Source organism: Oryzias latipes, chromosome 7 (assembly GCF_002234675.1).
Source record: "Oryzias latipes chromosome 7, ASM223467v1".
Classification (NCBI taxonomy): Eukaryota; Metazoa; Chordata; class Actinopteri; order Beloniformes; family Adrianichthyidae; genus Oryzias; species Oryzias latipes.
The window spans coordinates 22774220-22799810 of NC_019865.2; the positions used below are offsets into that span (position 1 = coordinate 22774220).

Below are 25591 nucleotides of genomic sequence, written 5' to 3' on the forward strand. Positions count from 1 at the left end.
AATGGTGGATGTACCATGCCAGCTTCTGAAGTTGTGGCTGCCGCGGCTTGTTACTCCTCTTGGAGTAACAACCGTGCGGCTTCCTCTCCCTCCTTTTTTTTCTCCTTCACTCAAACTCAGAGGGATTGGTGTGTTGTTTGACCTCATATACCCACTTTCCCCAAACCATCTTTCACAGTTTCTGTCCCCTCATCTCATTTCTGTCTCGCTGTATTTTTACTTCCAGCTTCATCATCCCCTCATTCCTAAATCCCTTCATCTGCAGTCATCTTGGCTACTGAGCCGTTCTTTGGCGCTGTGATGAGACAGATGATTAAGAGGGTTGCTGGATACATGGTGATGTGTGACTGCTGAAACGGAAGCCCCTCTCAATGTGATCTCCGCTGGCCTGATTGCAGTGTTTCACGCACGCCCCATGCAACAGGGGACAGCTTTACCCCCCCACGTGCAGAGCAGCGCTTGGTTTTGACGTGCTTATTTGGCGTTCAGACAGGGGCTTTTTGAGGAGCCGACCGAAACATAACACCTTTGTGAGGATCGCCTGCAGATAAGGGAGGTGCTTGAAAAAAGCAAACCAACGCACGCAGACAGTAACTATCATAGTGCTGGACTTCCCGTGCAAACACACAGGTCAACTCTGTGCTCTGACCCTGTTTGGGTTACTGTCATCTGCACTCACTCGGTCGCCGTCGTCATTGCATCACATCTAGTGCTGCAGGACTGGATGCAATCTGAATGCAACAGAAACCATTTGGGCCGTTTATGATTCTCAAATTCTCAGTAGCTCATAAAGTGTTGTCCCTCTGTAGACCCAACCTGGTGATCTTTAGCACCTGGAGCTCCATCATAACTCCTCATTCTGCCATGTCTATTTGTCTTTTTCCGCAACTGATGCTTCATTCTCATCCCTTTCAAGTGACCACTTTCAATTGAAAGTCTTTGTAAACACATGTAAATGTGTTGTGTTTTCGCATTGTTGCGCAAGTTCCTATGACCGTTTTCAGCCTCTACATACAAAACGCATGTTCATTTAACCATAAATTGAACTTCGACCAATCAGTGACTTGGATTTGGTAGTGACGTATGGTCTTTTAATTCATGGAAGTACCAACCGTTTGAAAATTAATACATACAGTTGAGAATTAGTCTTTTTTCAGCATTTTCTGCTGATTGTGAGACTAATTTATGGCAACAACCACTTTGCCCCATAGATCCTCGACTACAAAGATTTCAACTGGACATTTTTGCACCTATACATTTTATATTGTGCGTGTGGTGTTGATCAAAAAGCCCAATACACGTCAGTGTATTTGTTAATCCAGGTCAGATTGCTGTTTTCTCACCCAAGATTCTTTTACAATTTCACTTCCTAGATTTCCTCCAATACAAACAACAGTGAGGAGGTGAAAACCTTCATATTGCAACACTGTACCTGAGAAGACTTCACATTTAATACTTTGGTTAACTCAGCAAGAGTGCTGCAAAGCTGTTATTTTGAAACGCGACGGAGACAAAAGACGTAGCAATTTAGTGTAGATCTGAATTTGCATGTGTAGCTGTTGTTTGCATTCGCGGGAACCTTTGTTTGTTTGTCTGAAACACCCATTCTCTCTTTGTAGGAACATTAGCGTGGATGGGAGTGAGCTGGTGTAGTTGAAAAGGGTGTCAGCTGTGTGTGTGTGTGGGGGGGGGGGGACAAAAATCACTAGATCTACAGAGACACTGTAATCTCCCTCAGTGCATGTGGGAAGCTTTAGGTGAACACCAGCCTTTTTTTCCTCTGAGTTTCAAGTGTATGAAGTGCAAGGGAAGCTAAAACCGGTGATTCCGACTTCCTGATTGACACACTTTTAGCATTTTTTTCTGCGCAGCCATTCGCTTTAATAACCGGCAATGTATTTTTGTTTGAGTAGCTACTGGAGGCAGACTGAAGCAGTGTGACCACTCTGTTTTCAGCTGAAAGTGGTGGAAGGCCTCACAGCACGCCTCTGAGCTTAAACAGTCGTGAGCAAGCATGCTAATGTGGGTCACTAACAAAAAGATAGTTTCATTAACCGCATGCAAAGTGCTCAGTTGGAGTGCCCTCTGAGCACATGCTTAATTGTGGATAAGTGCACATTAATATACTGTGCGTCAATAACTTGCAGCTCTTTTCGACGCTGCTCTGAGTCTTGTGCGTGTCATTCTAAAACATAAATAAAACAGCAGATTAGCAAAGCTTAAAGTCACATTTTTATTAATCATTTTAAAATGCCATTTTTATCTTTTTTTATAATTACGCTCAATTTTTCATCTCCAAAGGCTTGTTTATTGTATTTTCCACACTGTAAGGTGCACTTAAAAGCCTTAGTCTTTTTTTTTTTTTTAAAGAAAATGACCCTTCCCCTTACAATCAGTAATGCTTTGGGTGTGCTCTGTCAATATATCAGTCTGCTTTTGTTTGCAAGTTGCAAACAAGTTCCGGTGTTGGGGATAAGCTAACATGACTAATGTAGATAACGTGTAGCGGTGTTGGTTATAGGCTAACGTGGCTAACATGGCTAATGTGTAGCGTGTTGGGGATAAGCTAACAAGGCTAAAAGGGCTAACAAGTAGCGGTGTTGGGGATAAGCTAACATGGCTAAAATGGCTAATGAGTAGTGGTGTTGTGGATAAGCTAACGTGTAGTGGTGTTATTTTTACATGTTACTAACAAGGTTGGGAGTTATACGCTATGTCCAAATTCCTACCCTAACCCCCATATGGTGCACTACATAGTGTGTTTACCATTTTTTAGTGCTGTCCGAATCTACAATTCCCAAATCGAGTGCCCCAGAAATTTCCCAGAAGTCTCTGCGAAAAACCAGTGTGCATTGATACTCACTGGATTGACGAATATAGACCACAATGCTTTACTTTGGAACAATTTTAGCCAAAAACAATAAGTACATGTATGTTTTTAATAAATCATCGTTTTTATCTTAACAAGACAGTGGACTCATGAATAATCATCGCAAAACGCTCATATTAATTAGATTTTAACTTCGTGAAATCGATGACATCCACTGTTTAAAAGAAAAAGGAAAAAAGTCGTGAGCATGGTGTCCGAATTTCTTCAAATTCAGGGCACTATATAGTGCCGCGCTATATACCGTAGTTTTTCAGGACCTGTAGTTAGGGGTTATGGTGAGAATTCGGACACAACCATAGTTATTGTGCATACAAGAAATGACGAACACTTGTAAAGTGGCGTGGCTCAAACAAGTTCTAGAATTATTGTGAACGCAGTTAATAAGATTTGGCCAAATCGGAATTTTTCCCCTGCGGCTTTTTCCTACCCCGGCAATTGTAGGGGCATTTAAAGCTGTAGTGGTGTCCAAAAGGCTTTTTAATGGAGGAATGGTAGGAACTAGTTTAGGGTTAGTTATTCCTCCGCTAGTAGGGTGATCTGCTGTATACATGTGGGCGAAGGAGAAACACATTTCTTAACTTGTTTCACAATGAGCGACATCTCAAGTTTTCCATATCTCTCCGTTCAGAGGCCTAAATGTGAGAGTAGAGAGAAGCTGGAGGGAAAGAATTCGAATTCGGTCTTTGACTGACCGACTGACAGATCTCTGGTTCTTTTGTGTCACTTAATCTGCTTATACCCGATGAACCTTATTATATATGACACAAGTTCAAAAGAATACAATTCATTGTATACCTAAAATCAGGTGCACTCTAGAAGTGCGAAAAATACCACATCTCTTCAAACTCACCTTTTTAACTTGTCAAGCTATTAAAAATGTAAAAAATGTAATTTTATAATTCAAATTACATGGTTACAATTCAAAAATAATTAAACTAAAAGAATTTTCAAAAGTAGAAATGGTAGAACTAATCCCTAAATCTAAAGTTCGGGTCACCTTATTTCTTTTCATTTTTTTTTTCATTTCTAAAATATGTGAAGCCAGTGCTGAACATTTTCTGACCACACTTATTTTGAATGCTGATAAAACATTGCTTAACATAGCTGCACTTAAAATATTCACTCTGCCATAATTACCCCTTCAAATACGTGCAACAAACAACATCATTTAGCCCTGGACGCACTTAAAAGAGGGGCAGGCTCTGCAACAATGTCCATTTTGGCCCCACGTAGCATGATTTTCTGTCCATTTTTTGTGCATAGTCGCACTTAAAATATGTGCGATTGACATCAGTCCACTTTTTTTAGACTTTCTGTTTTGCAGCGTCTTAGCCAGTTATGCAGTTAGAAGCTTTTGCCTTACCCTGTGTTAGTATTTAATAGACTGGCATTCGTTGGTGCATGCTCAATAAGGCTGATCTAGAACTGAGACGCTTGTGATGTTTTGTGGAACTTCAAGGAAGAAGATTTAAATTGACAGGTTTCATAGAAATCCAATCCCTAATGAAAGTGAAATAAATAATAAATGTTGCAAAAAAGGTGGAAAACAACGTTTTTGAGACTAAACTGTACCTTTGTTAAATTGCGTGAATGGGGAGAGTGTTGGATGTGTAAGCCAACCATAGTGGTTATTTGTTGAACTGCATCTTGTTTTGCAACTGTAAGGTCTTGTATGACAGCAAATATGTTCTTCAAATAAAGCTGAATTTGAATCGTCTTAAAAGGAGCTAAAGGTTTTCCACTTGTATGGAGATCACCCTTCATGCTAACAGAGTAGCTTCCATGATTCTGCGTGACATTACACAACAGTTTTTTCCTAAAACAACTACATTTGTGAGTTATTGCCTTGTAGAAGGGCTGTTTTTGAAAATCCTTTCCCCGCAGTAGTATTATGGGTATAGTTAAGTATAAATCATTTCACATCCACATACACAGCCATTTTTTTTTCAAAAATGTGCTATGTTGCCTTTACTTTTTTATGATTTTACAAAAAAATGTCCCCATAGGCAAGATTAAATTGCATCACTTAAAAAAAAAGCTCTTTTTTTTTCTTCCAAAAATGGTATGATGTTTAGTAGATTATTTTTGACTTAAGCACACACATTTCATGCAATTTTTTTAATTATTTAGAGTATAAAAACATTAATCCAAACCATGAAATTAGGATCTTCCATGTCCTCTTTTTGTTTGTATCCATCGACAATAATTTAGCTCTGTAAACGGATTTGGTTAATGCTCTTTATCTTTACATAAATAAGAATTTAAGAGATCAAAAAATTTGGGTTTTATTGTTAAACAGCTGAGCGTGCAGAGACAGGCGGGTCGTCACAAAGAAGACCTCGTATCTATTTTAAGTAAATCTAAAGTTCAGAGTGCCACTCAAAGCTCTCCTCTGGTTTGATCAATGATAATCTGCCATCAGGAATGTTTTTGGATTGTTTGTGAAGCCAATCACCTTCTCCAATTCTCATATTTTTACATATGATCCTGTTGTTTCTTTTATCCTTTTATCGTCTTTCCATAAAAAGAGCTCCTTTGATCAAAGTCATTGCGTGTCGTCCAGTGGGGTTTCAGCAGAGGACTGTCATCCAACACGGGGCCGGCCCAAAGGCGGTTGATGGGGCCAGTTTGTTTAACAAGCTCTCGGAAGCTGCCTGCATTGAGTGGGCCGACGCTGCGTTTTTGTGTGCCTGCCTTCTCATTATGAGTGGGAAGTTTAGCAGAAAGCTGCCTTTTCTCCGAGCCATGATCACAGCTTGCGAGCTGGAATGCGAGTGACTCTTGACTTCGTGTTCCTCTTTGCTTTGCCTTTCTGTGTGAGCCAAAAAAATGCTCCAGATGAGTGTTTGAAGGCAGATCTTCATCACAATAACCTTTTTTTTTTGTGGGTGGAAGTTTGTTTTTTAAATGTAGTGTATCTGCGTCTTGTTTTCTCCGATAGTTTTGCATCTTAACGGGCAACAGCTGCAATGCCTCTTTTAAAGTAGCAGGATGTCGTTGACTGGACGTTCACTGTAAATAAAGATGAGTGCGATGGTCACATGACCAACTGGGTTCTTAAAAGTTGATTGAATACTATTAATAATCTGTTTAATCATTGGCATTATGGCAGGATATATGATGTTGCCAAACCCTGAAATTAAAATAAAAATTGGAAAAAGTACAGTTGACAGCTTCATTGACAATTGTTGACCTGTCAATGAAAAGGCTGCATCCCATATGAACACAATTCTGAGGTCAACTCTAAAATATCCATCCATCTATTTTGGTGTAGTCCCAGTGTAGTCCCAGTTGGGGTCACAGGGTGCCGGAGCTTACCCAGATCCTGAAGGCCATTGAAGGCGGGATACACCCTGGATTGGTCCACCCATCCATTTCAGGGCTATAACATAGCATGTAGTGTATAAAAATGTACACTTTGATTCAGAATCCAGCCACAGAGACAAAAACATGCCTGAAACCAATAGATATCAATAAATATACATTACGGAGGAAACTTAACGTTGTGCGATATTAGTGCTGAATGTTGCAACGACGATGAGACTTGCGATGTTTCCAATTTTTTGCAACATTTTAATTTAAATAAAGGTCAACACAACTTTAATTATACTCCAAACCACTCTTGTCTACATAGAAGGCATTTAACATAAAAAGCCTCGATTTGATCTGGTCAAATGTGTGAAGGACTATAATTTGTTAAATACTGGGACGCCAAATTGTCGTTACATTGTTTTAGTATGTGTCCAAACATGTAAATTAACAATTTATAGGAATGCAAGCCTAATATACGTCTATGTTGGTTTAAAGTTGAACAGTTTGGGATTGGCTTAAACTGAGACTAACCACAGGCTTTATTCAGATGGACAGTGTGGGTCTACCATTAGTTTGTAGCCATTTGGCCCATTTAAATTCAAGTTTTAAACTCTTGCCATTCTTGTTGGTTTTTTAAACACAGAATTGTGGTATTTCCAAAAATTATCCAATAGCTGCTGAAAAATGTGCCCAGTTTAAATCACTTTACTGCTGATGGACCATATTTAAGGGCTATTTCACTTTCAAATATCAAACTGACAAAGTTCATAGAAATGATCCCCTGTTTTGTAGACAAATAGTAATAAAACATTAATTTTTTATTAGATTTAAGTAGCTAACACTTCAAACAGGAAGTCAAAGTTATACTAGCTTAATTTAGTAGCAAAGCTGCTAAATGAAAGTCGCTACTTAGTATTGTCTTTATTGACCACTTAACTAGTTTTCTTTCAGTATTAATGCTAACTTTGCTGCTTTAACTAAACGTTAATATCTGCTAGCTAATCTAAAGAACCAAACTGAGAAACTGGAACCTCCGCTTTTGATTTGTTTCCCCTCCTGTAATTTTATTGATCGCCACAACAGTTGTTTCCTCCCTGCTTTTCTTTAGTTAACTTGGTAATTGTGTCTAAGTGTGAATTATTCCTTGTTGCATTTATATGTTAATGTTCTTCCCCGTAAACAAAAGAGAGGCTTTGATGTACAGAGCACCATGGGTGATCCGGTGTTCTTCACCTTCTTTTCAAGTCTCCCGCACAGCTGCACAGTACCGAGAACTTAGACGTCAGCCTCCACAAAGGGCTGGTCATGCAATCAGCTTAAACAAAGGCTTCATTCCCGGTCTTGCTGAAAGTAATATGAATGGATAACCTTGGTTGAGGCTTTTCTTTGCACCATTCAGGCCTTTCCTTTCCTTTTTTTTTCTTCTTCTGCTTCTGCAGCTGTTGTCACAAGTGAGAGAATGATGCGTTTATGTCTGACAATGGCCGACGAAGCTGGGAAGAATAAAAAAATAAAAGAAGAGTAAGAAACGCTAGATGGGAGTTTACCGCCTATACGTGTATACAATTAAGGGGCGGAGGTGTATCAAAAGCCTTAAAGGGCAAAAGGCTGCGGGGTTGGTGCAGAAAGCCAGCTCAGCAGGAGGTTGATTACACCACCAACAGGCTCCACTTCACACATCCAGCTTGTAAACTCAAACAAAGAAGCGCAGCGGTGCACAGGCAGCTGAGAGGGAGGACTAGGGCCTGACCCACGCCGCTTTTTTTTTTTTGAGGCAGTGGCACTTTTATGACCATGCTAATAAAGTGCCTCTGAGACAGAGCACCTCCCATAGCTCCCGCCTTTACACACGCCACCGACAGCTTGACTGGGCCTTAGCGCCTCTGTTTATGGACACATGGATCGATGCTTTTCCCCAGGATCTATGTTTTAAGATGCTGTTGTGTGGCCTTTTCAAGAAATGGGTTGGAAAGGCAACCCAAGAGGGTCATCAGTGGGTGTGGTGCAAAGTTGGAAAAAGAGCTGACACTGTTGTAAAGGGAATCCCTAAGCACCGTCTGGGAACCTGTCCTGAACACATTTGGTGTGGTCTCCTGGACCATCTAAGCCCACCTTGAGTTACAAGCATTAACTGTATATAAGAACTGGACTGAGTGGCTCCTCCCCCCTGGTGTTGCAAACAGGAAGGACTGCTGGTTCCAAGAATGCAAAAGCCCTTAGGCCTTTATAGAGAAATAGACAGCTATTAATCACCCATTCAATTAGTCAGACTAACCTTTATTGGTCTGATACCTTTTTTAACACGTGTCGACACATGCCGAGTTATCTAAATGTTTGACAGTGGACTTCCAACAATCTCACTCCTGGTTGTGGGGATGGTTGCCATAGAAATTTACACCAGCTCGGACCAATCACTGCATACTGACGAATACTGGTTCCAACATGGCCACATCTGGATCATGAAAAAAAAAAAACAATTGAATTTACTTAATTTAGTTGTAACCAAAAGTAAGTGATTTTCTACGGGTGATGTCACACCTTCTCTATCCAGTTCTCATATACAAATAATAGATACGAGTGCTTTTAAATTCAAGGTGCAGTTACTGATTATTCCAGCTGCATATTTCACCCTTGATCCCCCCCTCACTCATCCCCTTACTGCTGGAAATGCAAATTTGGAGCATGACAAATGATGTGGGGCCGTCTCTGACACGTTTGAGCCCCCGGCGTCCCCGTGTTGCTCCCCGGCTTACCTCTTTCAGCTCCACAGTAATTACCCTTGTTGGATCACTACGCCTGATCATACTTGATTTTGGGATGCACTGCCATTCTCTCCACTTGTTAGCCCCTTCACACTGCTTGGTGGTGATGGAGCACGGCGATAATATAGCGGGAACGAGCTATAAACACACGCGCCGCATATTCTCCAGGCTTTTATGAGGGGATTGTGTACGGACCCAATAAGGGTTGCTGATTTACTAAAGACAATTGGCGTACCGGTGATTAACTCCTTTAAAATCTGATCATGGCATCAAAAGATGAGCAGCATAAAAGGATAAAAAGAGAGCAGACAAGTTTAAAAGAATTAATTAATAGATAGTGATTCTATAAATTGTGCCCCTTAAAGGGCAGGAGGGGGAGGAGGGTGTATGCAGAAATGGTTTCCAATTTGTTCTCCGTTTGTTTCAGTAATAAGATCCAGGCCTCCTCTTCCAGTGGATGAGATAATTAACTCCTGGGGACAGAGTGCCCCGGGGCTTTATCGTTGTGTTTATGGCACACGCAGTGACAAATCTCTGCAGCCATGCTGAGGCAGGGATGCATACTTAGGGGTTGATCATATATATTTTCTATAAGTGGTACCAAAGGAAGTCAAAAATACAAAGACAAGAGGAAATGTGCAAACAAAACAGGGAACCAGACCATTAAGATGAGCATGTGCAGCTCACACATTTATCTTGACCATACAACCATATAACCATACCGGTCTTATTTAACACCTCTAAACCTACCAAATGTCGATTAAAATTCAATTTGGTGGGAAAAATTGAATCTCACTACCATCTCCTGTTATGTTCTTTTTGCCTTATTCCTTAGTTAGTCACTCAGACCTGGATAGGGGTTGACCCATATGGGAGTACTGTTGTTTTTTTGGGGTGAATCATAGACAGGGGCAGTTGTATCTCACAGGGAGCACAATTGTGTCTTGCGGTTCACTTGAGGGTTGTACGGTCTAAATGGATGTCATAAAAATGGAACTTACCATCGTAATGCATGTGATAAGTGTATCGTATTAGTATTAGTTTGGATAATGTAAGTTACACACATTTATAACACACAGGTACTGCAATCATACTGGTGCCCTTATGCCACACTCTAGTTGTTAGTAACTGGGTCTTTACTGGGCACATGTGCCCATTGGACACCTGTAAGATGTCCACACAGCCTTGAAACCACTGAAGAAGTACGCATAAACCACGCAAAGAACACGTTAATCAGCGTAAAGGACTTCATGTCCGATTCTTGGCCTCACCCACACAGTTCTTTGTCTTCTCCTACTCCTTCTCTGCCTCTGGTTTGGGAGCGTCTGGAGCTGGACCAGTTTGTTAGACATACGTGGACATACATGCAACAGTCGTGGAAAGCCACAAATTTGCATGTGCATCTTGCAAAATCATGCACAATTATGTAAGATTTATGTAATAATTTTGTATAAACTACATCAAATAAGCATAAACTGTGTAATTCTCAACCAACCAAAGATTTTGACCAGCTCGGTGAAACCCATGACGGACATCTGTGCACATCGACGAATGACAAATGCAAGAATCACTTATGAATTACCAATATCACGCACATATCATGAAAGTGCGCAAAATGTAGGTAGTGATTGTGTGATGCACCCTTAAGGCATTATGGGTTGGAGCTCAGTCACTACATTTTCTGTGAACCCTTCACTTTGACGCTTCATCCATTCAGTGGTTTTGTGCTGACGTAGCCACACTTGAGTGAGGGTGTGTGGGTGTTTGAAGCATATTACATCAAATTGTTTCATGAAGCAGGATAAATGGAAGGGACTTTTTAATGTACGGCAAGGATGAGAAAGGAGGTGAAGCAAAGCAGAAGAGGGATGTGTGGTCATGAAAATCTAGTCTATGACCACAATTACAACATATTTGACTTAACTGGCCTGATTGGTAGTAATAGTAATTGTATCTATCAACAACTCCCCGTCACCATCTTCTGTCTCGTGCAATACTTTCTAGGTCTCTCCTGGTGTGACTGGTCTGCTAGATGTCAGCCTCCTCCACATGTTCCTTAGTCTTCCTCACTTTCCATTCCCCTTGGGATTCTAGGTCAGTGCCTGACGGGTGATGCAGGATTTTGGTTTCCTCATGGTGTGGTCGATCCAACTCCATCTTCTTATCCTTATTAGTTCTTCTGCTGTTGGCTGGGTGGTTTTTTGCCATATCTCTTTGTTGCTGATTTGTCCCATTTTAATATCTTTTGAAATACATGACTTTAAATCCCTCTTTAAGGGAGGGGTGGCCATGGTGCAGAGGTGGAGCGGTTGACCTCATCAGAAGGTCGCAGGTTAAGTTCCCACTCTGCCCGCCTATGTGTCAAAGCGTCTTTGGGCAAGTAACTAATACCCTCATTGCTCGTGGTGGTTATAGATTGGCGCCAGTGTTAGCAACAGTGTGCGATGGGTGAATGGGACCTTAGCAATTTGGGCCTTCTAAGAAGGCAGTAAAGAGCTATACAAGTAAACACCATTATTGTTAGTGATATTATAAAGTAAATCTAATATAAAAAGTTTTAAATTAGATCAAATTATTTTCTGTAAGTTCCTCAATTTATTGATAGAAAATGGAAATGTAGGAAATATTTTTTCTGGTGCTTTTAATATAAGCAGATCAATGAAAGCAATTTATAGCAATTGATAATTTTCCTGCTTTATAAGTAATATATATATGTATATATTTTCCCCCATAAATAAATGTTGGCTAGTTGAATTTACTATATGGGATTTGGAATCTATTTTCCATAGTGGATAGAGTTTTAAAAGTTAGTTTGGAACCCTCCTACTGTACATTTAGATTAGCCAAATGTGCTATTTTTTGTAAGGTCAAACCTTTAATATGTGAATTTTAAATTGTGTTTCAGGTTCCGGGGTGATTTCTTTTTTCCCTCTTTTACATGAAACCTTGAGAGATGCTGTCTTTGTACTGTGTCTCCGTCAGCTCTTACATTCTTAGAAACCTTGTGACAGAGACAGATTGAGCATGAGTCATATCAGGCTCATTTCCGCCGCTGCTCTCCTTCCTGCATTGCCTTGCCCTGTCCACTGGCTCCTTTGGAATGTGCACCATAATGGTTTCCCCATATTGTCATTTTTTAATCTCTACTCCCACTTACTCCAAAGTCCTTTGCTCTGTTGAATTTAAACTGTTACAATAAGCCTTTCCGTCTGCCCTTGTGGGTCCTTGTGTGTGTGAAGTTATGCGATATCTAACTCAGTTTATTTCTTCTTCTTTTTTCCAGAAACATGTGAAAACTTCTGCGAAACCTCGGCCTGCAAGTTAGCCCTCGAGAAGAAAAAGGCACTCACCTCTACTCTTCCTCACGTTCGTTCTCCCTGCTTACTAAGCAGTTTCCTTGCAGGTCTGTCAAAAATGGAGGGCCAGTGGGCTGCACGCACAACATCATCACCCTATCGTACATATGGTGCAACAGCCGCTCTGCTGGGACTCTGGCTTCTAGCAGTCCCAGCCGAATCAAGTGGGCAGACCTTCACCAGCTTCCACCCTGAAAGACGGGACTGGGTTTTTAACCACCTCACGGTTCACCAAACCACCGGTTCTCTGTACATCGGAGCAGTCAACCGGGTTTACAAGTTGTCAGGAAACTTGACCCTCCTTGTTTCCCATGACACAGGCCCCGAGGATGACAACAAGGCCTGCTACCCTCCTCTGATTGTCCAGCCATGCTCTGAGCCCCTTGTTTCGACCAGCAACGTTAACAAGCTTCTTCTGATCGATTATTCTCAGAATCGGCTGCTGGCCTGCGGCAGCCTCTACCAGGGAGTCTGCAAACTCCTGCGGCTGGACGACCTCTTCATCCTTGTGGAGCCCTCCCACAAAAAGGAGCACTACCTCTCAAGTGTCAACCAAACAGGGACCATGTATGGGGTCATCGTGCCTTCACAGGGCCAAGATGGCACTCTCTTCATTGGTACGGCGGTTGATGGTAAACAGGACTACTTCCCCACTATTTCCAGTCGAAAGTTACCGCGGGATCCGGAATCCTCCGCCATGCTTGACTATGAAATGCATACAGACTTTGTCTCGTCCCTCATCAAGATCCCGTCTGACACGCTGGCCCTGGTCTCCCACTTTGACATCTACTATGTTTACGGCTTTGCAAGCGGGAACTTTGTTTACTTCCTGACTGTCCAACCAGAGATCCCAGAGAACAGCATGTCATCCAGTGGATCCAACAACGACCTCTTCTACACCTCTCGCATCGTTCGCCTCTGCAAGGACGATCGGAAGTTCCACTCCTACGTCTCACTGCCCATCGGCTGCGTGAAGAACGGCGTTGAATATCGGCTCCTGCAGGCCGCATACCTCGGCAAGCCAGGCCGCATTCTCGCCAGCTCTCTAGGTATCAGCGCCCAAGATGACGTACTATTCACCGTCTTCTCCAAGGGCCAAAAGCAGTTCCACCGACCGCCAGATGACTCAGCACTCTGTGTCTTCACCATCCGGGAAATCAACGCAAGAATTAAGGAGCGCTTGCAGTCCTGCTACCAGGGGGAGGGAAACCTGGAGCTCAACTGGCTCCTCGGGAAAGATGTGCACTGTACCAAAGCGGTAAGAAAAGCACATTCTCACTTTCTAGGACATTCAACCTCTTTGCATTTCTGTCACGACAAACAACTGAAGGACAGCTTTACCATGATGTGATAATTAGTTCAAGATGAAATCCCAAATGGTCTAGAGGTTGAACATCTGCAGGTTACGTGTCAAACATGGTGCAATTTTTCCCACTTAACCTAAACATACCAGAGCACCCAGCACTTGGACTGCACGCTCTAATGACATAAACAGCAATCACCTGGAAATGTTTTGAACTGTATATTATTGCATCCACTCTATTTTTATGTAACACTGTCAAGTTCCTGATATCCAAGGTTAAGCGCTCGCACTCGTGTGTCAGCAGCAGACACTCCAGAAATTAGGCAGGTTTTTTTTTCACAGCCATCAAAAAGAAAGTATTCTCCATGAGCAGTTCCCAAATAACACCCTGCTCTAGATCGTAAAGTGCATACATGTGTGTGCACTTGTATGACTTGCTATTTTAGTAGATATAATCAGTAGGGATGTAGATCTTTTCCTCTCACATTATATGATACGCTCCTCAATACATAGTCAATGAATTGATACATAAAAGATTCAATTAGCCTTTCGGCAATACGACTCAGTCCAATTTCTATTCTTAAATAGGTACAATTTAGTGCTAAAAAGCCTTTTAAAAGCCTTTTTTCACCACTCAGACTTAAGATGGTTCAAATAGCTTGTTACCGCCAACAACTGTGGAAGGGCTTACAGTACACATCCCTCTCTGTGGTTCACCTTTATCTAAGTAATGTCTTTTTGCTTGCATCACATGTACATAAAGAGGCAAAGACAAAGCCAATTATTTACATCCCAGTCAGTTTTATACCTTTTTACTAACAATAATTTGTTTTGAACCAATACTACTGTTACTGTCAGTGCTGTATTGATCTGTTATCCTTTACATCCCTATTAATTACCCATCTAAGCATCACCAAAATTCTGAGTCTACTGCAGAGAAGGGGCTTTAATTGGCTTTAGTTTAGAGTTAAACACTAGTAATTAAATGTCTGTTAAAAAAAAAAGAAAAGTTTTGGGGAGAGTTGACGTGTCTGTACTCCCCACTGTCTTTCATCTCTCAACTTTAGACCCCACACCATTTTTATTTCTGTTAAAATACCCAATTATCCTGTTAAAAGTCAGTGTATCTGCCACGTGTTGTCAAAGTAGAGTTATGTGTCTTGATTCACCTCGTTCCCTGGTGGTCGCTGTTCCTTTGTGCTTTCATTATGCAACTGTGAATGGTAGCTAAGGATTATTAAAAATTAATGACTGCCTAAGTGGATGACTTGCACATTGGTCTGTGCATCAGAAAGGCTTGGTGAGAGTGCACACTCTGTGGAGTGGGACCTCAAGACATCTCCGTCCCTTAGGGTGATGAGTGCCACTGATTAGCTTCTTTTGTTGCTAATCTGCCAGACCGCTCTTATTAAAATCAGTCAATTCGGCACTTGTACCATTTTGGAGGTGATTGTCAGGAGCAGGGAGACATGATCCGGAGCTGTCTGTTGGGCTTTATTAGCTCCACCGAGAAGGCAGGGGAAGATGTTGAAGAAAGCAGAGGGGAGGGGGGCGTGAAAAGGAGCCAGCGGTGCATCGCGATGACAGCGGTTGGGAGCCTCATTAACGGTTGGAGCTCGAATTAGAAAAAAAAAAGTTCCAGTTTCCCAGAAGAGCCCCCCCAGTCATTGGCGTGTGCATTGAAGGTTGCCAGCTGCTACCTGTAAAGCTCTACCACCCACTGCCTTCTACAGAACAGCAAGTGTTTGTCCTTTTATGGTTTTCACCAAAGCGCTCTGCCTTTTGCTTCATCAAATTATGTCTTTTTTTTTTTTTTTTTACTTGTCCTGTCCAGCAGCTGAGCAAGCAGATCAGATAAGAACTGAAGGGTTTTTGTGTTGGACAGATTTTACCGTTACAATAGTACCAGCTCAGTGGCCTTGTGGTAGAGTGTCCGCCCTGAGACTGAAACTTCATGAGTTCATACCAAAGACTCCAAAAATGGGACCCAATGCTCTCTTGCTTAACACTCAGCATTAAGGGGTTGGATTGGGGGGGTTAAACCACCCAATGGTTCCCGAGCTAGGTTGTGTCTGCAGCTCACCGCTCCCCCAGGGGATGGGTCAAATGCGGAGAACAAATCTTACACACCTAGATGTGTGACAGCTACCGTATTTTCCGGACTATAAGTCGCCTTTTTTTCATAGTTTGGCAAGGGGTGCGACTTATACTCCGCAGCTACTTATATTAGAACTAAATTGAAATAAATACATTGTTAACCCTCCTGTTATGTTCATTTGTGAGGAACAGAGATGATGTTCCTGGGTCAATTTGATGTATGAGGTATGTTAAGTGACTCAGAGAATCAGCAAACTTTTTTTAAAGTAAGATCTTGAAAGCTAACAACATACTATTCTATTTTCCAATGATTTCATAGATTCAGAAATACAATAAAAATGACAACTGTTCCTACAAATACAGGATGAAAACAGAGTATTAGTTGGCCAATGATGCTTCATGAAAGGAATAAATAAATAAGTATGAGAAAGAATTACTGTGAAATTATGAGATAAACAGTCTGCTATGATTTATTCATATGAGTTTGTGCAAGTTATTATATCTTGGTCTCAGATTTTGTCAAATAAATTTCCCGTCAAAATGCGACTTATAGTCCAGTGCGACTTATCTGTGTTTTTTTCTACTTTATAATGCATTTTTGGGCTGGTGCGACTTATACTTCGCAGCGACTTATAGTCCGGGAAAATACGGTAAGAGGACTTTAAGTTTAACCTTAATAGGGGATTATGAATCTTTGGACACATGAGGAGTATAATTGTATAAACTCCTTTTGTATTTGAGGCTAAACTTTATTTGTATAAAATGTTTAGGCATATATGTTTTTTTTTGGACCAGAAAGATAAGAGAAAAAAAGAGTGGGGTATTAAAGATGGGGACCAAAAAAAAACGTTGGAGGACAAAAAAATAAGGATAAAGAATAGGAGGGGATAGGGTTACAAAAATAAATGATGCTTTTAAGATCAAGAGTAGATTATTTGAAAATATTTGATGAAGGAAGGTTTAAATCCTTGCAAGGTAGCAGACAGATGTGCCAGCCATGTTGATGTTGGCAGGCAGATGTGAAATCATCAGCCTTAAGGAGTGTAGCTGCTCTCATCCACACATTTTCCTTCCTGTCTCTGGTTCTCGGAGTCTCTGTGTGAGGTTTTTGAAGAGAGCCCACGTGTTCAAATCATAAAATCCTCTCACTGTGATGTGATTTCGAGTTCCACGCACCTCAAAGATGGAATTTGTTTGCTTTGCCGTTAACTCACCCCCTCTTAGGTCTGCAGGAGTGCTTTTTGCATTTCAGTGTCTTGCAACCAGTGAGTCGCTGGCACACTGAAACTCGTTTTAAGCCCAGCTCTCTGTTTTTTTGAAGATGTTTCCCTGCGCGTTCTTCGAGATCAGGCTGAAATGAAACGGAGGCTGAGCCAAGGGATTCAGACCCAGCAGCCAATCAAAGATTTATCTCCCATCCGTCCAGCCTCCTGCCATCTGGAGACTCACACGTGTGGAGGAGCGCCATGATGGGATTCTTTTGTATCCGGCCTGTCTGTGAGGGCGTCTACTCCCAGACTATCACCGCCGCGCTTTTTTAAATATACATTTCTGCTATCGTCCTGCCAACTTTTGTATTTTCCTCACTATAGGGCACACCGTCACTGAACTGTCTATTTTTGAACTTATGTCACAAATAAGGCGTACAGAACTATAAAGCGCATAAATGAGACAAAATAGTCGGAGATAAGTCCGTCACTCAGTAAGATTTTATTAACTGTTCAAAGTAACTCCAGAACTTGTTTGTGACATGCTACATGTTAGCTATGTTAGAAGTGTTGGCGTATTTACAATACCTGTAACTCCCCAACAACACAGCAGATCACCGCTACATCTTAGCTGCATTAGCGTATTGACAATACCTGTACACCCTTTTTTAACTGCACTCATAGTAACTATAGAACTTGTTGTAACACACTTCATGTTAGCCACGTTAGCGTAGTTACAATATCTGTAACTCCAACCCTTGGTTGTAACGTGTAAAAATCAGACCAATAACACTAAAACAAACATTACTGTGACTACGCTAACTCCCAACATTACTTTAGCACCGTTTACATACCTACTATAACACCCAACCTTGTTTGTAACTTCTGAAAAAAAAAATAAAAAAATAGACCCATACCGCTACATGTTAGCTGCATAAGCGTATTAACAACTAAGCACCAAATCTGGTTTTTGACAGAGCACCGTGGAGCTTTTCATCAGTAAATGCTACCAGAATTAATCCATATCTCTGGGTAAGGTGCTCTGTTGTTTTTAGACAAAAACTAAGGCTTTTCAGTGTGCCTTATAGTGGGGAAAATAGGGAAGAAAAGGCAAACCACTGATTACAATTATATGCCCTAACGCTACGTTCACAACAGGCATTTTACACACTCAAAAAAGCACGTTTAGCACATGGTGTTCACATAGGACTGTGGCTACTCAATACTAGTGCATGTCCGCCATCTACAGTTGAAAGAGGCTTGATGAGAAATATCGTAGAAATACGAATCTTGTGTATCTTGCTCTAGGCTTTTTATTTCACAGCTCTGTTCTAAGACTTGGTGTTATAGAATTCCAGCCAAATAGCAATTAATGTCTCTTCTATGATCAATTTTCAAATAACAAACTTGGTTTTACGTTCAACCCGAGCCCGAGAATGGTTGTAGAAACTTGCGTAGCTACTCGTGAAAGCGCGAGTTTTCAACACCTAAGGCCAAGATGCACATATATGAGCATTTACATAGACTTTCCTTGAAAGTGGTTGCTTGGATGCCCGTTGTCAAGGGCGGTGTGAACGTCGCTTAAGAGGTAAGCTGTGATAGGAGGTAAGCCATCTCAGCTGACCCATCCTTTATTCCAAGTTTGAAAAAAATAGATCCAAATTTTGCTAAACTACCTTAATTTATCTGCTTTAGAGAGAGCAGAATGAAGCCCTGCCAGGTTGTTCAATAAGGAGTTCGATGAATCACAAAACTTTTTTTACTTTTCAAAAAAATCTGTTTCCTTTCCTTTCTACAAGCCACAAAGAAAAGGCAAAAAGGAAATCTGCGAGGGGGTGAAGAAGAAAACTCAACCACACAGATTCCAGTGGGATTTAAGGGTGTTTGCCAAGTTTGCTAAAGCGTACATCATCTGAACAATCTCGATCTAATCAGAACCAAATGGTCTGGAGCCCGGCGGACCATATGTGGAATAGCTGCAAGATTTTTAAGAGACTCGCTGTTTGAACGGCAAGAGTCTGGATGTGACGGCTGTTCCCCGGGATAGCTGCGAGCTCTCCCATCTGATGCATTCTGTGCAGCCACACATAAAAAACATGTTTAGAAAATGAAATAAAAAAGTTTAGCATTATTGCTTTAGAAAAAAATGTACAATAATAAGCTTGCAATGTTTTTTTTTTTTTTGCTTCCTTCTGCCTGATTAAAATTCCGCAGCCGAACACTTCCTTTGCTCTCTGGGCTATTTTAAGCAGAGGACATAAAAAGAAGTGCCATAAAGTGAGGGGCGGGACTATAGTGGCGGATGCGATTATTCACAGTCAGCGTTATTGCTGTAGGAAATGTGTGCGGAAAATGCTTTACAAGCGCGGGGTGCGCTGAGAGGCTGATCTGAATCCCAGAGTGGGAAGTGTCACTCATCTGTGTGTACAGTACCTCTGTGACAGGGACATAAACAAGGACACAGGGATGCTCCACAGATGCAGCAGATGAACTGACACCAGAAGAAATGAGTCGATGGTAAAGACAGGGGGCATGAATATTCAGCGGTTGTGCACAGACGATGGGATGATAGCATATATAGTACAAAGGAGCCTAATTCAGGAATAGAAAACGATTGTTTTTCCACTTCATCGCATGTAATCTGATCTAATTCAATAAGTCCTGTTCTTGGTATTTACTGCAGAGTAAGCTTTGTTGTTATGTAATTGTAAGTGCACCCAAATGTGCCAGATTTGTGGGAACAAACTCCATCCATTCATCCATCAATTTGTTTTCTAAACCCGCTTGATGCGATTTGGGATCAGAGGTAAATGGAGCAAATCCCAGCCTCTAGGTGAAGGTGAGATGCACCCTGCAAGGGTCGCCAGTCCATCCTAAGAAAATATCAATAAATTAAAGATGCACTCAGATGAAAATTGTGTGTTTGCTGTTTTTAACATGTTCTTGGCAAAAATAAAGTTGGAAAAGGCTTGGAGCAGTTACGTACAAGCTATTACGGCAGGCTTGTAGACAAATAGATTCATGTATGTCTTTGTTTTCCTGGTCTGAGCTGGAATCGGACTTTAAACTGTTCACATGGACAGCTTCGATCCTGCTCAACATTTTTGTTCCACCACTGATGTTAAGTTGGGGTTGTGAGGGGCTGTAAGCCAGCGGGAGAGAGTGGAAATGACGGGATAATGGTAAATGAGGGCAGGCTCACTTTACACAAACTGTTTTGCTCACAACTCTGAGGCGAATTCCTGATACATTTTTATCATTTTTGTTTAATTGTTTTTGTTAATTCATAGATCAAAATATTTATGTTTTTGAATAATTTACTTGTTTTCTTACTTAATGTAAAATCATGTAAATTCATCTTACTTCTTTCATTTTTTTCCACATTTATTGCTTGATTATACTTGAATTTTGATGTGAGCTTGAGCCGATGTTTTCGTCTCCACGGCCCGCCTTGTTTATAATCAGATGATATTATCGGCTTACAGTTATTGATAACTCCTGAATCAAACTCTGTTTCTATCACATAAGTAATTAAAACATAAACTATATATGTGGAAGGCTTCAGTGATGTTACATCCGAAGTGAAATTCTTTACATTTCATTATTTCACACAATTTTTTGAACAAACTTTATAGTTTTCTGTGAAAACAGACTTTTAGGTAGGAGTGAATTAGAAGTGAAAGCAACCACAATGCTCTCCTCCTCGCCACAGTCTCTCTTTTTTTGGTTTGAAAGTGTCATCCACAGCATTGCCCATCACTGTCTTTGCATCTGTCATCTTGTAACATGTCTGCTGCGTCTGGAGAAGGTTTTCTACACTCATTGTATCTCTGACCTAATTCCCAAACTCTCTTTCTGACATTTGTTTTTCCTTTTGAACTCTCTTTTGTTTTCTCCTTTCTTTGGTTTACATTTCTTCTCGTTTTTTTTCCCTCTGCGTGCAGCCGGTTCCCATCGATGACTCCTTCTGTGGTCTGGACATCAACCAGCCGCTCGGCGGTTCTCAGCTGGTCACTGGCCACACGCTCTTCACTGAGACTCGGGACCGTATGACGTCTGTGGTTTCCTACGTCTACAATGGCTACTGCGTCGCTTTTGTGGGCACGAAGAGCGGACGTCTGAAGAAGGTGAGCACAAACTCCTTCTGTCGTCTCGGTGGACTTTGCTTCAGTCTTCATTCAGTGGCTCTTTATCTTATTCCATCTGTATACTTTAGGGACACATTTATGCAACAAAATAAAGGCACGGTACTTTCTAAGGTTGCTGTGGCATCTGGACAGTTAAACAAAAGAACATTTAGTATTTCTGATTGTGGTGTGTTGGACAATTTCATCATTTTTTTTATCATCAGAACAGATAATGAAGTTAATAATATGAACATTCAAATGTTTGACCAACAGCATCATGGCTGTCATTAGTGTTTGGATGAAAGTTGGCTCTGTAGATTTTGGTGGTACACAAAAATTACTGATGCAGCCAGAAGTTTTGCTAAAGCTTGTTCACAGGCAGCATCACCTATTCCAGCTTGTTGGATCCTTTATGACATGGTCAAATCGTTGGCTTTATATCCACACGTTCTGCAGACTTAAGAGCTGCCAGACCTAAAGGTCAAATCATGGTCCAAAACATACAGTAGATGTCTGATGCTATGTACACACCGGGCATGTGATGCACGTTTAAGATTTCGATAAACAGGCATTCTTGAATGTGATTTTACGACATAGTGTTCACACTGGATTGTGGCTACCTGATACTAGTGCATGTACTCACATTTAGAAGAGATTTGGTGCAAAATGTCTATTCTCTCTCTATTCTGATATATAAAAGACTTGGTGTTATAGAATTTTAGCTGGGCAAAAATCACAGTTATTAATTCCTTCTCCATGATCAATTTTCAGTTGGAACTTCCGTGTTTTGAAAAGGATGCTGCCCATATGTCACTACCAAATTCAAGTACCTGGTTGATCATGGTTCACCTAGTCTAACTTTCATCGGGCGTTCAATGGTACAATTGTACGTAGAGCCCAAAAATTGTCTTGCATTTCTGAGTTTGGTGTGATGAAGGCGCACAGAGATGTATGGATGATTAAACATAGAGTACATTGAGTTTTAACACAGTAAGTTACATTGTACATTACTGTTGTATAACCAAATATTTGCTGTGAAAGAATGTACAAAATGAAAGTCTGAAAGCTTTGTGGTCTGTTAGCCTCCTTTCCAAAGTCTTTTTTTAACTCTATACGAACTGGTATGTCAATGTAGGCTCTCGATCATCCGAGTGACACAGTCTTAAAGTTGAGTCATGGCGTCCAGACGTCTACTGAATCGTTTCATCATACGGACTTTGAGAAGTGGCCATGCAATTCAAGATAAGAAGACTTTAAGTACAAATGCCACGACTCAACTTTAATAGTCTGCTGTTCTACAGAAGTGATGTACGATCTGAACATCAAGTCTGTTAGGTTTTATAGACTGAAAATGGGCTTTACGTTGTACTAAGAGGTAGAATTCCCTACTATCTTGTAGATCCATTAAACGCCTAGGGGTGTAGCTGTTCCAGCGATACCTTGCCCACCAAAATGGACTTAACAAGCTATTGGTTGAGTGAGTTCTTATAACTCTACATTTGAACTTTGTTACCTTTCTACTGGTCCCTACATAAGGCATAGGGACAGTAGTTGCTGTAGTGAGAGACTGCAGCAGCCTCAGAGGGCAAAGGGGCTCCCGGCCAGCTCATAATGATAGATTTCACACCCCAGCCACGGGAAAAAGGGTATTAGATGAAATAGCACTGATAGGATAACACAATGAGGACAATAGGCACATGTTCTGAGTTCAGAGATGAGAACTCTGGTTTCCATTCGGTTCTGAGCCTTTCCTGAGTCATTTGAAGCACAGTCAGTGGTTGATATCAATCAAAGCAGTGCAGTTCTATATGCTTTAAGCCAATAGATGGTGCATCAAGAATACATATATCCCATAATGCCATGTTCTTTGTCTGAAAGATGTTTATCCACATTTGTTTGGTCTTAGGTCATTTATTATTTATGTTTTCACCCTTCGGGCTGCTAGTGGTGGAGGGTAACATTCATGATGCAATTTCCTGTTGGAAAAACTCTTCTCTTCTGGGAAGCTCAAGGAAATGAGACACAAAGGGAGGGTTTGCCGCTCTTTTTAAATTTTTCTTTACACACCATTTTTATCTCCTTGCTTCTTCTGTTCGCCACGTTTCGGTCTGCGGCTGGGCTGCCAACCCCCCAACGTCAGAATCCATGCAATCCATGCAGAATGTGTGTGTGTGTGTGTGTGTGTGTGTGTATATATATATATGTGTGTAGATGTGCGTGTTTACCTAGACTGGCTTCTCACAGGGCCGTGACGGTAACCACAGTAACCCCAAACAAGAGGGGGAAACCAACAAGGATGTCAGAGGAGACAAAAGCAGCAAGTTCCACAGCAGAATAGAACTAGCACCTGCAGAACGTGCATGTGTCACCTCTTTAATTCATCATCAACTACCATCCAACCACTACCAGGTAGCTGGTAAACATATGCTAGAATCCTCAGATTACACGCATTTTCAAAGGTTTGGGTAAAATAAATCATCAATTTAAAGCATAACTTTCAATGGCTTTAAGAAACGTTTCAATTTCAATGTTGGAAATGTGATCATACTGTTGGAGCTGGATTGTGCTTGACTGAATCCATTGTGGTTGAAAAGATTTGCCCAAAAAAGACAGAGGGACAATAGTCAAGTCTTTTGCATACTGCAGGAGAAGGACAATTACAAGCTCTGACTGTTTCCCTAACATGGGAGAACAACCACAATTAAAGGCGGGGAAGAAGAGAAATTTCTTATGAAGTATTTGCCCACTGCGTCCTCGGTGTAGGGTATGCCTTATTCCATTCACGCTCTCCAGTGTCAGAGGCAGGGCAGACGGATCAGGTGACCCAACCATGTTTGCAACTCCTCTGCAGAAAGAGGATACATTCGCTGGGATGCGTCGGGCTTCCTGTCGATCCAGGAACGACACCGTTTGGCTGCCAAGCTTTGAAGCATTTTAAGTGACACTGCACTATACTGTCAGCTCTTTACTGCAAAGATGATAGACAGATGGGAGAAATGGAGGGGTGGGCAGGAATGCCTGCTGTAGGGGTGTCTGTGTGTGTGAGCCACGGCGGGAACGGCGAAGGAGTTGGAAGACGTGTGAGGGGGAGAAAGAAACTACTGAAATGTGAATTTAGAGTCACCAAAGAAACCAGGACTGCGGTGCAGCTTGTAATTGGATTGGCTCCCTTCCCGAAGTTGCCCCCTCCTCATCCTTCCATTTCCCACTTCTCCATTGAATTGCGCATCCCTCCCCTCCACCTCCCCCGCGCTCTCCCTGTAGACTGGCTCCTGTATATACTCTGCTGTTTCCTGGGCTTTGCTGGAGCATGGCGAAGCATGAGGGATGGTGCAGGCGGATCTCGCAGTCTATGGCAGACCTGTGTGGGGGATTGATAGAGGAAGAGGAGCTAAGGGGGGTGGGGGACAAGCAGACATAGGGTAAGGAGATTGGACATGTGGTTAGATCGACCCAAAGAAACAATAACATTACACTTGTGAGCTGCATTCAATGCAACAGCTCTTTTAGTCCCGGTTTGATGTGTACACAGCATGAAGTGATTACATTTGACTGTGTGATCCAGGATCAAAGGCCCTTGTGTGTGTTTTGGATGTTCCCAACGACACCATATGAAGGGGTTCTGCTCTTGTTTTCCTTGCAGTTCAGTATATTTGTGTCATGAGACCTCCAGGAGTCGATTCAGGGGTCTTTAGGTCGCACCCTTGGAGGCAGTGTTTGTTGTAGGGAGCAAGGGCTGGAGAAATCTCCACCAACAGTCCAGGACCTCGCAACATAAAAAAAAAAGGATTTCATTCTCCAACAATCCAACAATCTCTTGAACATAAAAGGACTGTAACGTTTTACATAAAAAGGCTTATTCACAACTGCCCTTGCCGGTACACACAGCTGTATGCGGGCGCAAAATGGGTGAACCCATACAGGGCACGAAGTGAAGCATGCTGCGAGGAAGTAAGGGTGTGTAAAAATGAAGTAGGTGAGATACATGATGTTCAGATTTTTCATTTTTAACCACCCCCCCGTGCAAGAAGCCAGTTGAAGTGATGAGTGTTTGTGTGCAGCCAGACGGTTAGAAAAAAGGAAATTTATTGGACAATCAGAGTGCAGTTTGTGTAGACCTCCTATAGGCACATTTGTATCACTTGCTACTCCCATTTGTGCAGGTCAGTAAGGAGCCAGTATGCGCACTTTACTAACAACTAGGGTGAGGCATTAGGGCGCGCGATGTGTTACAACAGCATCGCATGTACATCATAAGTGCATACAATTTCCATAGTCCTTACGAACCCTTCAGGATAGACTTACCATAGCGTGACAATGTCATGCTAGCATGACAATGTCATGCTAGGGAACTGCAAGACACACTTGTTCTCCCTACAAAGATCAAAGTATGTGGCACGTTCAAGAACCCGCTAAACAAACAAACAAACGTTTGAATGCACTTTCAGTGTATGATGTTTCCAAAGGTCTGTCGCCACCCAATACTAGCACATGTACTCACAGTTAGAAGAAGCTTGGTGTGAAATGTCAAAGCAG

General features: G+C 41.6%; 1 protein-coding gene across 2 annotated transcripts in view; it reads left to right on the forward strand.

Annotated features, from left to right (window-relative positions):
* The window catches only part of LOC101158766 (plexin-A2), a 248635-nt gene that overhangs the window by 23135 nt on the left and 199909 nt on the right, over positions 1-25591 (forward strand). For both annotated transcript variants that reach the window (XM_020704870.2, XM_004070981.4), the window contains exons 2-3: positions 12248-13578; positions 20873-21055. In XM_020704870.2, the coding sequence (XP_020560529.1) occupies positions 12248-13578; positions 20873-21055 (1514 nt within the window). The remainder of the gene's footprint in view (positions 1-12247; positions 13579-20872; positions 21056-25591) is intronic.